Below are 15638 nucleotides of genomic sequence, written 5' to 3'. Positions count from 1 at the left end.
AGATAGTAACACCAAGCCAAGTCTTTGGGCAAGACAGATTCTTGAGATAGTAACACCAAGACAGGTCTTTGGGCTAGATATATTACTGAGAAAAGTAGATATGAAATTTGAAATGTGAGACGTCGAAGGAGAGGTTTATTATCCAAATGAAATGGAGCATTAAGTTAACAAATTGACATAGTGTTTTTAGAGATAGGCAGTGCTGGGTAGTAATGACTAGAAAACGATCTTTCCTTTCATCAGATTATAGTATAGAGCAGACATAGAACGATTCTAACAATTATGTCATAAAAACATATTCATATTTGACGACGTAGTAATGCCTAGTTATGCTACAACATAATTATGTCTCAACTCACCTCGAGCTAATTACGTACATTTAATTTGTTGTCAGACTTGGCAGACGTTTATTAGTTAATCGTTCCCGTCCGTGTCCATTCCTTGTCAGCACTGTTTGTATGACACGATAATACAGATGCTAATCGAATACTATTATCACAGTCAGCATTATTCAAGTACAACTTAGATTATTAATCACTACTAACCCATAAACATTATATCTTGTCTACTGTCGTGTTCAATCATTGACAGAAAACTGGCATATGCTAGTCTTGTATGATTACAAGTAGTTCGTTTCAGCATCTACATAGAAGGGGTGAAAAACTAAATGAATGGTATTATAAGCCAATACCCGCTTTATAAAGGTGGTTGTTTTCATGTCACAATATCATTTAACAAAGTTATTATACCGCCGATATATAATGTTTTAGACTTGTCAGTTTTTGACCCGAAATATATTCGTTTATAGTAACAAATATTGCAAACCAATCTCATCACCGCCCACGGTATATGATAATCGCAACTAGATCTAGACTTGAAAGTTAAGGGATAAATTTATTCACCTGAGTTCGCACTGTCCATGTGACTGCCACGTGATTATGTCGACGTCAGTGTTCTTCAAAAGAGTGTCGTGGAACGTTAACTGATGCGCAGTGCTTTTACTCACGTGTAGAAATGTATTTGACGAAAAAGAAAAATAATCATATAAATCACTCTAATTGTTAATTACATTTTATCAAAAACTTTGTATTATACATAATGTTACATTTCAAGTAAACTTTTAAACAGTTTCAGTTTGGCCGATGTATTTTCAACCAATTTAATTTAATTTAATCTAATTTAATTCAATTCAATTCATATTCAAATTGATTTGATTAACCTCAATGATAAATTCAGTTCAATTTACATTCATTGGATTCAAGACAATTTAAAAACTTTGTTTTTGATCAATTCGGTTTAGCGGACAGTAAAAACTACACAACGGGAACAAAAAAAGGCATGTTTTCATCTGAATGCTTCTGTTCATAGGAATGACTTTTCACAGTTATGTCACTTTTCATAGGAAGGCCTTTCTTTATAGGAATACATGTTTTCAGGGGAGGGTCTCTTTGAACAGAAAGGCCTTTCCAAGCAGATAACTTATCTGCTTCATAGGCACATCTTTTCATGGTCATGCCTTTGTTGATTTCATATAGCATACTCTTTCATATACCTGGGCCAACGAAGACCATGTCAAGGAAACAGAAACCCATGAGAACGGACTTTAAAACAGAAATTACAACTACAGGATGGAAATAGGCAAACTTGCGTTCCAAATTTGCAAAACTGTGATGAAATCGAGACAAACGTGTTCAAAGTGTGCAAAAACTGTGATGAATGGACAAACGCGTTCAAACTGTGATGCACTAGATAAAAAGTGAACTCTTAGCTATTGTACAATCGGATGATACTAACTCCAAAAGAGATCGTACATGAAGTAAATTTTGTTTGTTGATAACATGTACTATTCGTAGGTTTGTCGCTAACCGTACATGCAGAGTAAATGATCTATCTATCTATCTATCTATCTATCTGTCTGTCTGTCTGTCTGTCTGTCTGTCTGTGTCTGTGTCTGTCACTCACATTCTCTCTCACAATCTTTCGCTCTCTAGCACGATACAGCATTGCACAACATGCCTGTGACTGCGACTTTGAAAGTGGTTGGTGTTGTTGGAATAACTTGGGTTCAAATGATAGAGACTGGGGTCGTGAACAAGGAGCCAGTGGTGTAGTTACACATTCAGGACCACCTGCTGATCACACGACAGGAACACAAGATGGTAGGCACATGCATAAGTCTTATAATAAAGTCAGCAAATGAATTGGTTGTTATTTTTCTGCAGTTTTATATATATTTTTCATGTATAATAATGGTCAATGCAATGATCAGAACTAGATAACCAGCCAACCAGCAGAAAGTCATATTGGATTGACAACAATCATGGAACAGTTTTGTCTTTGACATTTTTAAACTTGACATTTAGAGTCTTGATTTTGATTAGCCACCTCTATTCTGAACATGTGTTCGTGTCAATATCAAACATTGATTAAGAAAACCCATCATTATGAACAATTGTGCTGATCTCGAAAATACAAACAAATTGTTTTACAGACCATCAAAGTCGTTGCCGACACTGTACATTGTAATAGTCAAAGTTTTGACATATACAGTAGAACAGTGCCTTAACTAAACTGACTTGCAAAAATGTCATTTAGTTGTCTATGAAGTCCAAATCAAATGTATTTTCGTTTTTCGTGGTTGTTTTTAAAATGATAACACGTTTGTCGTTTTAACAGGTTGGTATATCTATGTGGCTCAGTTAAGCCAACTCTTACCAGACTCAAGGTCAACCGTTGAAAGTTCATCGATCCACGGTCACAAATGTATAACATTCTGGTACCACATGTATGGAAGCATTCTTGGTACATTGGAACTTCAAATCCAAACGGGTTCAAGTAAGTCAAGTATCTTCGAACTCTATGTTTATTAAAGAGGAAACAGGTTTTACCAGGTTTTCCTTGTTATTCTTTCGCAAAATGATTGTGTATTTTTGTATTCATGTTTATATTTTTGTGCCAACTGAATGAAGAGATATAACACTTTAAGTGCTGGTATTAACTTTGTATCATCTAACTCCTAGACTAAGTAGATTGTCCACAGTTAAAAGTTATCAGGACTGAAACAGGACAGTGGCAGGCCTGCTATAGGTATGGCCAACAGGGCCTGTGCAGGTATATGGATTCGGACCTGTGGCAGGCCACTGGCAGTGACATGACTGTTTCATCATGCCTGTGGCAGACCCGCTGCATGTATGTGACCGGTCAATCCTGTCACATAGATTTTTAGCTGATATGTAAATCACTTGAATGTTACTTGACTATAGTCAAACTGGATTCTGAACGTGATTTATGTGTATTGCAACCTTTCTAGGTTTATTATCACCATAGTGTTATTTCCCACACCTGTATAAACCTGAAAATGTTGAGTTTGTTCATTTCTATGTTTATCAAATATGGAAAATCTCTGCAAATTCGTCGACAGCAACTTTACATATGTAACTGCTTCGTAGAATAGAGGCAATGATGTTCATGCCATATTTTACTACAGTTCTGCTAAAAACAAAACAAACGTCCCATGGAACATAGACGCTTTGATTATATTTCAATTAATAGACATAAGTAAAACCGTAGATGTATTCTTTCCCCTGTATAGTATATCTGTATTGGAGAATTACTAGTACATTATCATCTTGAGGTGAAGTAATTACGGTATGAAGTCAACGAGACTGCAAATAATTCCAGAGTCTTGGGAAACAAATTATGTAGATGTGACGATTTGTATCTCCTTCTATTGCTTCCCTAGCAACTAGAACACTTTGGAAGAGAGAAGGAGGACAAGAACCAGAGTGGTTGTATGCACAGGTATTGTCATTGGAAGATATAGACTACAACATCCGATTTGAAGTTACAGGAGGTCTTCTCAACGTTGGCGCCATTGCGCTAGACGACATTGTTCTTGTCGATGGAGAAGAATGTCCACCCTTGGGTAAATCATAAATTTATGTCTTTATTACTGAATGAAGAGATATAAGACTATAAAACTGATAATGATTCAAGCAAACGCCGTTCTTTTCTGGCGAGTTATATCACCTATGTTAAGATACGATGAGTGGAATATTTACGTGCGTATTTTCTTTTCTGAGCAACTAATATTACATATACAATACCAATAGCGTATGTAAAAGTTGAGCTTGCTGTACCACAATAATATATATTGAACGCCAATGGAATCAACTTCTTACAATATTGATGATAACATAGTCTGTGCTACATTTCAGACAAGTGTGGTTTTGAGACCGCCGACATTTGCGATTACGAAAATGATCGTAATGCTGACTTTGATTGGACTCGTATCAGAGCAGGAACTCACGATGTTGGACCTGGACTTGATGTCAGCACAGGAACACACGAAGGTACCATACGTATATTTGTATTATAGAACACTATAAAGACGAACTAAAACTTACTGTGTGACTTCGGTGCGGGCGACGTTTCCGCAGACTCTTGCCTCGTAGTAGAGCCACCAGTGGTGACAGTTTGGGTAACAGAGACATTAGCACATGGTATTCTTTGCCTCAATCCTATAGGATTACATGTATTCATGGAAAATTCATCAAATTCTATCAATAGAAATGTCACCAAAATTCAAAAGAATAGCTCAATTGTCAAATTATGTGCACTGAAGAACATATTTGTGAGGAAATATCTCTATCACTTAAGTGTTGTCATGTCTTCATTTCAATTTTCCCTACTACAGGACATTACATGTTTGTGGATGGAAATGAAAATCCAAAGGGTGTTGCTCGTTTGATGGCGCCAATGCACGGAGCAGACCCGGATCCACACTGCGTCAAATTCTGGTATCACATGGAAGGTACTACTGTTATCACTTTCCTTGTATAACATATACTCTAACATAACATTGCACTTTGTTGGTGACGACGGCTACTGAGTATGTTTCCACCATTTTCTACCAATATTTATGTAACATTATTACAATCAAACTGCAACCTTTATCCTACCATGCTCCCAATTGTGCCTTGTGTCAACCCGGTGGCAGCGGTGGGATGCCAAAAATCGCAAAATAATGCAAAATATAGATACTAACGAGTGAAAGTAAATTCGACTCTCCCATAATTCCATTGTCTAAAATATGGCCCTCCCAGAGAACCAATTTGTAAAATATGATCCCAGTATATAATTATTCTTCGGCCCATCACTTGCAATTACTGAAGAATCTTTAAAGTACATAATACATATTTTCTCTGCTTCTCATTCTCGATAAGTTAGAGAAATTGACTTGTCGCAATAAGAGATAGGGACATATTGTAGTAATAAATGAGAAGAAGCCACATATATGTAGACTAGATGGTTGGCTGGTTCCATTTTCTTATCATTCAGCCTGTACTGTGTATACTTTATTAACTTCGTGTAGTTGTGCTCACTTTATGAATAGAAAAAGCAAATACTCCATTCTTTGATTTCATCTGAACAAACGCCACGTGCTTGTTTATTTCATTTTCAGGCGGTGATGGTGGCATAATAAGAGTTGTTGTTGAAGAAGACGATAACCCGGATAATAGAATATTTGAATGGGAAACTCACCATGATCAAAGTTATTTCTGGCATCTCGCTGCTTTTGATTACACTACTCAGTACGATCATCGTGTTGTCTTCGAAGCTGAAGTCTCCCAGACAGGAATGTATGATATGTCAATAGATGACGTTTTATTTTCTGATGGAAGGTGTTCTGGCTATCAAGGTAAGGGACGTCTGTCTGTCTGTCTGTCCGTCTGCCTACATCTATGCGTACATGTGTGTACCGGTATGTATGTATGTATGTATGTATGTATGTATGTATGTATGTATGTATGTATGTATGTATGTATGTCTGTCTGTCTGTCTGTCTATGCATGCAGGTAGGTAAGAGTGCAAAAGTAATGAGTAGAATACATATTCCGTATGTATGTATGTATGTATGTATGTGTGTATGTATGTATGTATGTATGTATGTATGTATGTGTGTATGTGTGTGTGTGTGTGTGTGTGTGTATGTATGTATGTATGTATGTATGTATGTATGTATACGTACGTATGTATGTATGTATATAAGGTATGATGTATCTAAAAATAATTACTGGCCTAACGATACTGTGTTAACAGTGCAAAAGTTAATCATGGATTTTGAGTCGGGGTTTATTGAGGCTATCCAGTTTTCATTTTTAATTACATTGTTTTTAATTACATTGTTCATCTATTTAGATGTATCTGTATAAGTGGAAATGCACATATACATGTACCTTTATCCTTTGACCATATACGTCATTTGTATTCAAAAACCTCGTAATGGTGGGACTAAAATGACGTCATTGATTTACCTTGTAGCGTCTTGTAATTTTGATGATGACATGTGTACTTGGCTAAATATACGTGATTCAAGTAAGGACGACTTTGATTGGTTGAGGTATACTGGAGCAGCAGCAGCTTTGGCCGAATTGAATGGACCACAGAAGGATCACACTACCAATTCTAGACACGGTAAATATTGATTGGCGAAAGTGTAGGGGTGGGCAGAAAACGAGGTTTTCTAGTTGGTGATGGAGTAGTTTGAAGTAGCTGTACTATCCTCGGGGTGAATGTGCTGATAAGAGGGAGGTCATTTCTTTCGGTGGGGAGGGGTCACCCTGTTTTTTTTATATCGGAGGTGGGACTCCCCATTGTTTAACAAAATGACGGGGGAGTTTCATTGCGTTTTTATACGTGATGAAAGAACAGTTCATTTGGGGATGAGGTAGTTTGTATTAGCTGTGTTTGTATTGTCCTTGGGGTGAATGTACTGATAAGGGGAGGTTATTTTCTTCTGCAGGGAGGGGTCCGTGGAGTAGTAGCGGTCATTATGTTTTTTTTTAATATCACAGGTGGGGACTCAGGCCAAAGAAAAATAGTTGCTTGGTTCCCGTTACCCGACCCTCACCGAGTTTTTCACGCCGACCCTAAACTTTTTTTTGAAGTATTCGAGAAAAATAATAAGAAAATCGCAAAAAATCGTGAAGTCTCGCAAGAAATAGTGGGTGCGGAAACTGACAACAACTTAAAAAGACAATACAAAACTATTCTTCCAATCTGTAATGGCTGTACATCTGATGGGAATAAATAAACAACACAGAGACCATTTGGAAAACAATGGAAAACCTGAACTAGACACTCACACATGAAAAAAGTATAATAGAATAAAATAAAAAATCTACCTACCTAATCTATGTAATCTATGTAATCGGAACCACACAATTTTTTACGCCTCATCTTGATTTTTAATTTATTTATTTATTTTTTTTTTTTTGGGGGGGGGGGAGTCAGTGTTTTTTTTTATGAGATGAAAGAACGATTCATTTCTACAATGGCATGACCTTGTCTGAACGGTGATATTTTTTCTTGTCCCCCCCCTTTCTTACCTATGTTCTTTAAAAGTACATCACCTAGTTACTGTATTATTAATAAAAGACATAGTAACCGTTACAGACAGTAAAATACATGATAAGACAACACTTGTCTGTCTGTTATTATGATTTTACTACGTATGTTACTGTCTGTTCTGTTACTATGTATGTTACTGTCTGTTCTGTTACTATGTATGTTATTATGGATGTTACCATTTATATTTTACTTTGTCTGTTACTATGTCCCCTTACATGTATAGGGTGGTACATGTTCCTTGAAAGTGCGCCGCCAGCGTCAAGAGGAGACAAAGCCCGTTTAGTTTCTGACGTGTTCATGGAGGGTCCTGATCGATGCTTCCAGCTGTTTTACCATATTTTCGGTCCCTTTGAAGCTCCTGGTACATTGCGTGTAAGTGAAAGATACTTTAGCAAGCTTTGCGTAATGACGTAGATGAAGAGTGTAAATTTTGATGCGGACGCGTTTAAGGACTGGACAGAAATTACGGGGGGGGGGCTGGTGTTCTTAGGGGTGGATCACTCGTTTCTTTTTGCGCAAGGGATAGGTGTGTCACTGATTTTTATTTTGAGCATGTATTTAGGGGCGAGTCACTGATTTTTATGCAATAATGTGTTGATAGTCAATCAAATACAAAAATTAAAAAAATCTCTTGTGAACTCAAAATTAAAGTGTACATGTATGTGTAGTAGTGTAATATAGGGAAGGGAACGCTTAGTTGACCCTTGTTTTAAGACGTTTCAGACCAGCTGTTGGGTCCTTCATCAGTCGCAGTTCTGTCTGAGACATTGGCTTAATTTTTAATTTTTCTTCATCAAACAAAGATGCTTGTATTTTGACCATAATATGATCCACAAGGCGTTTTTTCAGTATTTGGTGTTCCCTTCCCTTTATTACTAGTATTACTGACAGTACTGTTTTACACTGAAGACGCAGTTCCAGGAAAACTTAGTGTGTTGAATCGTATTTGTGAACTCATTAGAATTTGTCGGGGGCGGGAGGTCACTTTTATCATGCATGATAGAGGGGGTGGTGGGTCAGGATTTTTTGTCTATATTTTTCATGCCTCGGCCTTTTGAAAAACATCGGCCCACCCCCTGTAATTTCTGTCCAGTCCCTTACCTAGCTGTCATTACAAATATAGCCTCTGAGTGATCGAATTACTTGCAACTGTAACTTCAAATGTACGAATATTTAAACGAAATTTAAGATAAAAAAGATTGAAATATTTATTGAAATTCTGTATCTTCATAGTGTTCAACATAAACCTGTACGTTATCTAATGTAGAGTTCCATATCATGTTTAATCAATTATTTTCAACAGGTAATTGCGGAATATGTTGGTGGTGGAGAACAAATGTTATGGGATATTAGTGGTAACCAGGGTGACCAATGGCTGGAAGCTCTTGTTGATTTTAAAGGTGATAGGGCGTTTAGGGTGAGTAAACAAAGTAACATTTTCCTCTCTAAACTGCCCACGGAGTGATTGAACGGCATTGTTACATGCGCATTGTATCAAGTGATATGAACGACAGTGTTCAGTTACATGACTGTACAATGTAAGGAGTGATATGAACGATAGCCTACATGTACACTGCACGACATCCACTATTTTGGTATTTAACTAATACTACCACATAGCACTCAATATAACCCATAACCCGACATTGATAAGAGTGTACTCTACTACTACAGTGCGTCTATGTCCATCTTATAAATACGTACACAGGTTGCAATAGAAGGAGAGATAGATGGAATTATTGTTGGTGACATCGCTGTTGATGATACGCATATGTATGAAGGAAAATGCGCGGACAGACCTCCAGAACCCGACTTTGTTTGTCATGATGGTTCAGGCGAGGTTGGTAGTGAGTTCGTCTGTGATTGGAAATTTGATTGCCCCGACGGCTCGGAGGAACTTGAATGTGGTAAGACTATACATTGGTATCTTAGTGATATTATGCGAATATAGGCTACTTACAACTTTGATATATACACAAGTAGTAAATATATATTCGATAACGAGATTCTGCACACAGTGGCTTTCAATATTGGTAACAACCAGAATTAATGGCCAATAGCTTCTACAAGGGAAGGGTTAAACGAGTGTTTAACTCCCTTGGAGTTTAACGCCCAACTTTGTTCCCCAGAATGACTTGCCACAGCGTAGGCCTACAGCATGTCTTTTCTAAGTCAGATATGCATGGCAACTTGCATTGTATAACTCTATTTCAGAGAAGTCGAGCTATGTAGAATGGGTGAAAATGACTTTCCTGAGTTCTCTAAGCATATTGAAATGCAACTAAGATAAAATCAGCCTCGTCTTTGTTTCCTTTAACATTTCCCCTGTTGAGGAAATTTAATTCCATTTTATTTGACTTGTTTTTCGTTGATAGTCTACTACCAAACTTTCCAATTTTACAGGTTCATGCACATTTGAAGATGGTGAATGTAGATACAAGGATACAAGTAGGGGTTCTTACGAATGGGTACGGGAAAGCGGCTCCACTGTAACACCGGGGACAGGTCCAGAATACGACAGCACTACAGGAACGCCAGCAGGTACTGAGATTTGCCTGATTTTTACACCCTTTTCTACGATTACAAATTGATGAAGGTCACAACAATGACCGAGATACGTTGATTTATTTACAATAAATGCAAAACTTGTAGTTTTTAGATTTCTACTTAATCAACGATTTTTTTTGTCTGTCAGTTCCATGCCAAGCCCTGTGTTCCATTTGATTACAAATTGAGTAAAATAAATGTTCACATCATGTGCTACATGTCTTATGGAAACTGAAGTTTCAAAACTTTGTTAGCAGAAAATTGTTGTTAGTTATTTCCCGTTGGTCCCTTGATTGAAAGTCAATTGATTCGTGAATTTCTTGCAGGTCATTACATATTGGTAGAGGCTCACACTGGTAACGTGTTTGCTGGATCTACATACACAGGACCAATAGTAAAGGAAGCATTTTCAAGTTGTCAGATGGCTTTTGCGTATCACATGTATGGTGACAGTAAGTACCATCTCTCTTGTTATTTGATTTGATTTGAATCATTCGATCTATAGACATCGATACGTAGCTGAATAATTGCACAAGAAATTCAGCAAACTTGTTGATAGACAGCACTCATTTAGCCAGCTTGCAGTTATTCAGAAACAAAACTATAAAATATGCTCACATAACAAAATCCTTGTCTTTGCTCATATCAACTTTGTGTTCTTATCGAACATTTGTACAATGGTACTGACTGAACTTTGAACTAATTGGATTACCGAGCTAGGAAATTTGTAGTATCCACCGAATTGACAGAGACAAAATCAAGAAGTATTCCACAGTAAATATTGTATGCAACAAAGTTCTTTATCATTTCGTATATGGCGTTGTTTAATTGTTGATAAAGAAAAGGTGTAGATGTATTGCACACGTGGATTAACATTGTTCTTCAGCTGGATAAATTCAATAAATTACATACTAGTTTACCCAATATAGGTCAAATTAGCAAAATAACATTGGGTGGGCTAGGACCGTGTGCGTGCATATGCGCGCGCGCGCGTGTGTGTGTGTGTGTGTTTGTGTGTCACTGTGTATGTATGCATGTGTGTGTGTGCGCGCGTGTATGTATGTGTGTGTGTACACAATGTATGAAGAAAATATTATTCACGGTAAATGACAAATTACACACAAAATTAATACTCCATCATGCATATGTTCTATCTTAATAGTTACATTTACGAATTGCAGAGAAAAGGTGAACTACTCTTGTGAAGCATTTTGCTATCTAAAGAAGTGTAGTTCATTAAAATACTTTAATTTGAAATTTTGATATTGACTGCGACGATGTGTTTACGATACTTTTATTTAACACATCATATATAATTATCATTTCTAACACCCAGACGTTGGAAAACTAGATGTTTGGATAGACCAGAACAACGAACTAACAAGAGTATTTCTTGCACGTCAGAATAAAGGAAATCATTGGAATATTGCCAATATACCCCTTGGACGTATTCGAACCGACTGGAAGGTAGATATACAGATTATTGATTCATTTACCCATACTTCATATGACAGACACTTGTACCCTGGAACTGAGGGGTGGAGATGGGGGGGGGGGGGCTTAACCGGCTGAATAAAGCAAATGTAATCAATATACATGCACAAATGCGAAAATAATGGCTATTCTGAACAGTTTCACTGATATTTCGAGCACCATCGCTAGTCGTCCTTGAATGAACAGAGTAAACATGTAAATCCTAATTCTTCCGTAAAGGTAGGTTTTGTCTGTCTGTCTGTCTGTCTGTCTGTGGACATAATATCTCAAAAACTACGGTATCAATTGTAATGAACAGTCTTACACATTTTCCTTATGATAATGGCAAGAACTGATTAGGATATGCGGTAAATATACGACGAATTTAAGGTATCATTTACACAAATAATGATTTTTAACAATTAGGTTACATCTTAAGAATGTAAGCTTCAAATTTTATGTAATTTTGAAAAAAATACATTGACAAACATACAGTGCATGTGTCATATAAAACATTAAGATATAGCTTTAAGATTTAATGAGTTATTTGCATGGATACAATTTTTCGGTATTTAGGTACTATGTTTCTTAAGAATGTCAGCTTCGAATTTCTTGTATTTTGGAACATACATTGATGATAACACAGCGCACATCTATATCGAAGATTGCTTCTGTATGCCTAATGATCATTGACAATTAGGCAAACGACCTGTCCTATATCTTAACTCACGCTTCAAATTCCATACAATTTGACATTCCTTGATGATTACAAAAGGATATAGGAACAACAAACCTTATGGATATGGCGTTCAGTTTACATCTGGTCGTTCTTGGCTTGCGCCTGTCATAATTTATATCAGCGTCCATTTCATATTCAATATGCGATATACATGCCTATACCAGGTCAGGAATTTTACTTGACATTAACATTTGCAATATTTCTTTAGTAAGTTTTTCCTTTTAGACTTTAGACAGAAAATGCCGAAAATGATTACTTTGACGATGCTTGACAATTTCTTTCTTTGGTTTTCAGTTGCGATTTCATGCAACACCATTATTCAATGATGCTGGGGACATAGCCATAGATGACATTGTTGTCACAAACTGTGAATTTCCATGTAAGTATTCAATGACCTCATCTGGGTTAATACAATTGTACAAATATTGCATTGGTCAGTTAGATCTGTTGGTATGGTACAGATAAAGTCCGTCCAAATATGGTTGAATGGGATATGAACAGTTAATTAACAGAGCCATATTGCAAAACAAAATTACCACAAAATAAGGCTTAAGGTAGATAATCTTAAACATTACTTCCCGTTCTTTGATTAATGAACTTTTTCATTTATTTACCAGTACCTAGACCCTCCTGTTTGCCAGAAGAGTTCAGGTGTAACAATGAAGTTTGTATAAAAAATGAGGAAACGTGTGATTTTACGGACAACTGTGGCGATGAATCAGATGAGAGCCCTACACTTTGTGGTCAGTGCTTGGATAACTTTTTTACTTCTGTCAGTCCACATTTGCGTACGGAGAGCTTTCAATATAGATAATCTTTCCACTAAGTTGAACCCATCCATTACGTATTTAAATAGAAAAATGCTTAATTCTTAGCTGTTACTTATTTTGGTTGCTATAGTTATTATGTATCGCCACCAAACTTTAATGAAATATTATGCTTTACTCATAAAGTCTTTACACAAACTTTCATCATAATCCGTCTAAATTTATTGAAATCCGCGTGTGATTTATCGAGCTATATCACAACTTATCCTCTATACAACTACCGTTGAGTCAGACTAAGGTAATACAAGACTATAGACTACGCCACTGCCAAAAATACATCCTCTCCACCATTACAACGAATGAGACTGGTTGGAGGAGTGGTGGTAGGATTATGCACGAGACCATTGATTTATCATTTCCACAGGAGCGTATCATCGTTGTGACTTTGAACCTGGATGGTGTGACTACAAGAATGATGACTATCATGATGCCGATTGGTGGAGACATCAGGGTCTAGCATCAGAAATCAGTGGCGAGACTGGTCCTTCTAGAGATCATACACTGAACACTGCCAGGGGTTATTACGTGTATTTTGATACTAGATTCCCTAGAAGGCAGGGAGATGTGGGGAAAGTTCTGACGACTAACTTCGAAGCCGGCACGTGTCAGGTTTGTATCACTAACACAATAGATGTAGCTATATTCCATAGTACATTTATAAGGCTTAATAAAAAAAATTGTGGTTCCGGTTACGCTGAATTTTAGAGTAGGTGGGGTAGGTAGATTTTTTATTTTATTTTATTTTATTTTTTTCATGTGTGAGTGTCTAGTTCAGGTTTTCTATTGTTTTCCAAATGGTGTCTGTGTTGTTTATTTATCCCTATTAGATGTACAGCCATCACAGATTGGAAGAACAGTTATATATATTTTTTTAGTTGATGTCAGTTTTACGCATCCACTATTTCCTGTGAGACTTCATAATTTTTGCGATTTCATTATGTTTTTCCTCGAATACGTTTTAGGGTCGGCAGTGTAAAACTAGGTTGGGTCGGGTAACCAGAACCAAACAACTTTTTTTACGCTTAAATGATAATTACTGATATAAAAACCATTACATGTTTTGACTTAAAGTGTTGACAGACAGATAACATAGACTTTTCTGTGTCACAGAATAAGTGATCATTGTAATAACAGTCATTATCAATGTCAAAAAACACGCCAAATCTGTGAATTCTTCCTGTAGCTCCGTTTCTACTATCATTTTTGGGGTGACCACGTTGGAAAGTTCAGCGTTTACACAAGAATGGAAATCAACGGCGACAAGAACATGGTGTATGAACGTGAAACTAATGCTGGTGATTACTGGATTTACCACAAAGCGACTTTGAGTGAAACACAACGGTTTCAGGTAAGGATTCAGTAATTACTAGGGGGAGTTAGGCGATGGGTCACTTTTTACAAATAAGTCCTTGGAGGGCCATATTAGGGAAGGGTCACATTTTGTTCGATTCATTATTTTGTTATTTCAGCATAACCCCACCACTGCCATCAGTTCGAAATCGTACTGCTACCACCTCCTACCACTGCCACAAAATACAGTACATTAACTGTTAGTTGTAGTGTGAGGAGAGGAGCCGGTCTCAAAGTCGTAAATGGGAAACTGTATGGCTAGATACTGGGGATAATATGGTTGAGGTAGAGATGTTGACAAAGGTCCTGTTTTTGTCGGCTGTGCGCCCCTTTTGGCCAAGTTCTGACCTTCAGCTTAGCCAATAAGATCCAAACACAGGCATTGGTTTAATACAAACACAAACTCACTGTGGTGCTAATAGTGGGGAAACAACTTTAAAAACTATCAATGTGGTGGGATCTTACTACAGAAAAAATTCCTGATGCTAGTGGGATTCGAACTCAGGACCTCCTGATTACTAAATCTTGAGCTCTAACAACTGCTCGGCAGGGTGGCAGTCCTAAAATGTTTTATTGAAATATTTGAACAGGGGGGGGGGGCATATTTTAGGGAAAGCAAATTGAGGGGGGGGGGGCACTTTTTAGTACAACGGAATAGGGGGAGGGGCACATTTCCTCTTCTATCCCTCGTGTAATTACTGAAGGCTCCATAAACACAGCTATAAGCATAACATATAGCTAATAATAAGAAAACCTGCTACGTAAATGTCGAATAATGTGAAATATTAGAGAATGTAAGAAGTAAAGGAATGTGAATGTTTTTATGTAGTCTTTTACACAGTTTTTATTGTCTTCGTACTTTTGTTGTTCTTAGTACTACTTTAATGTGTAAGATTATATGTATGCTTTCCTGTGTTGTTGCAAGACAAATTTCCCCGTGAGGGATAATAAAGTAATAATAATAATAATAATAATAATAATAATAGGCTTCGAACTATCGGTTTCTTTTGAAAATGACAATGTGAAATATACACATTTTCAATGAAACCCATAATTCGAAGACTTGTATATATATATATATATATATATATATATACACACACACACACACACACACAAAGACGCACATTAAACACACACACACACACACACAGTCATAAAGACACACACATATTACATGCATACATACACACATACATACATAAGCTTATACTATAACATTACATATTCATAACCGCTCATTTTATTCAAAATTCAAACTTTCATTTTTAAAAATATACGTTGTGTAA

General features: G+C 36.8%; 1 protein-coding gene across 1 annotated transcript in view; it reads left to right on the top strand.

The window, feature by feature from the left end:
• The window catches only part of LOC144434288 (MAM and LDL-receptor class A domain-containing protein 1-like), a 33521-nt gene that overhangs the window by 4766 nt on the left and 13117 nt on the right, over positions 1-15638 (top strand). The window contains exons 2-18 of the mRNA XM_078122741.1: positions 1992-2159; positions 2677-2835; positions 3743-3925; positions 4218-4352; positions 4697-4813; positions 5465-5701; positions 6325-6477; positions 7637-7785; positions 8717-8830; positions 9122-9320; positions 9817-9954; positions 10287-10412; positions 11297-11427; positions 12467-12551; positions 12790-12915; positions 13364-13608; positions 14183-14347. Of these exons, the coding sequence (XP_077978867.1) occupies positions 1992-2159; positions 2677-2835; positions 3743-3925; positions 4218-4352; positions 4697-4813; positions 5465-5701; positions 6325-6477; positions 7637-7785; positions 8717-8830; positions 9122-9320; positions 9817-9954; positions 10287-10412; positions 11297-11427; positions 12467-12551; positions 12790-12915; positions 13364-13608; positions 14183-14347 (2630 nt within the window). The remainder of the gene's footprint in view (positions 1-1991; positions 2160-2676; positions 2836-3742; positions 3926-4217; positions 4353-4696; positions 4814-5464; positions 5702-6324; positions 6478-7636; positions 7786-8716; positions 8831-9121; positions 9321-9816; positions 9955-10286; positions 10413-11296; positions 11428-12466; positions 12552-12789; positions 12916-13363; positions 13609-14182; positions 14348-15638) is intronic.

This window comes from Glandiceps talaboti, chromosome 4 (genome assembly GCF_964340395.1).
Source record: "Glandiceps talaboti chromosome 4, keGlaTala1.1, whole genome shotgun sequence".
Taxonomy (NCBI): Eukaryota; Metazoa; Hemichordata; class Enteropneusta; family Spengelidae; genus Glandiceps; species Glandiceps talaboti.
The sequence above is the reverse complement of the archived record's forward strand: the minus strand, read 5'-3'. Positions and strand labels throughout refer to the sequence as shown.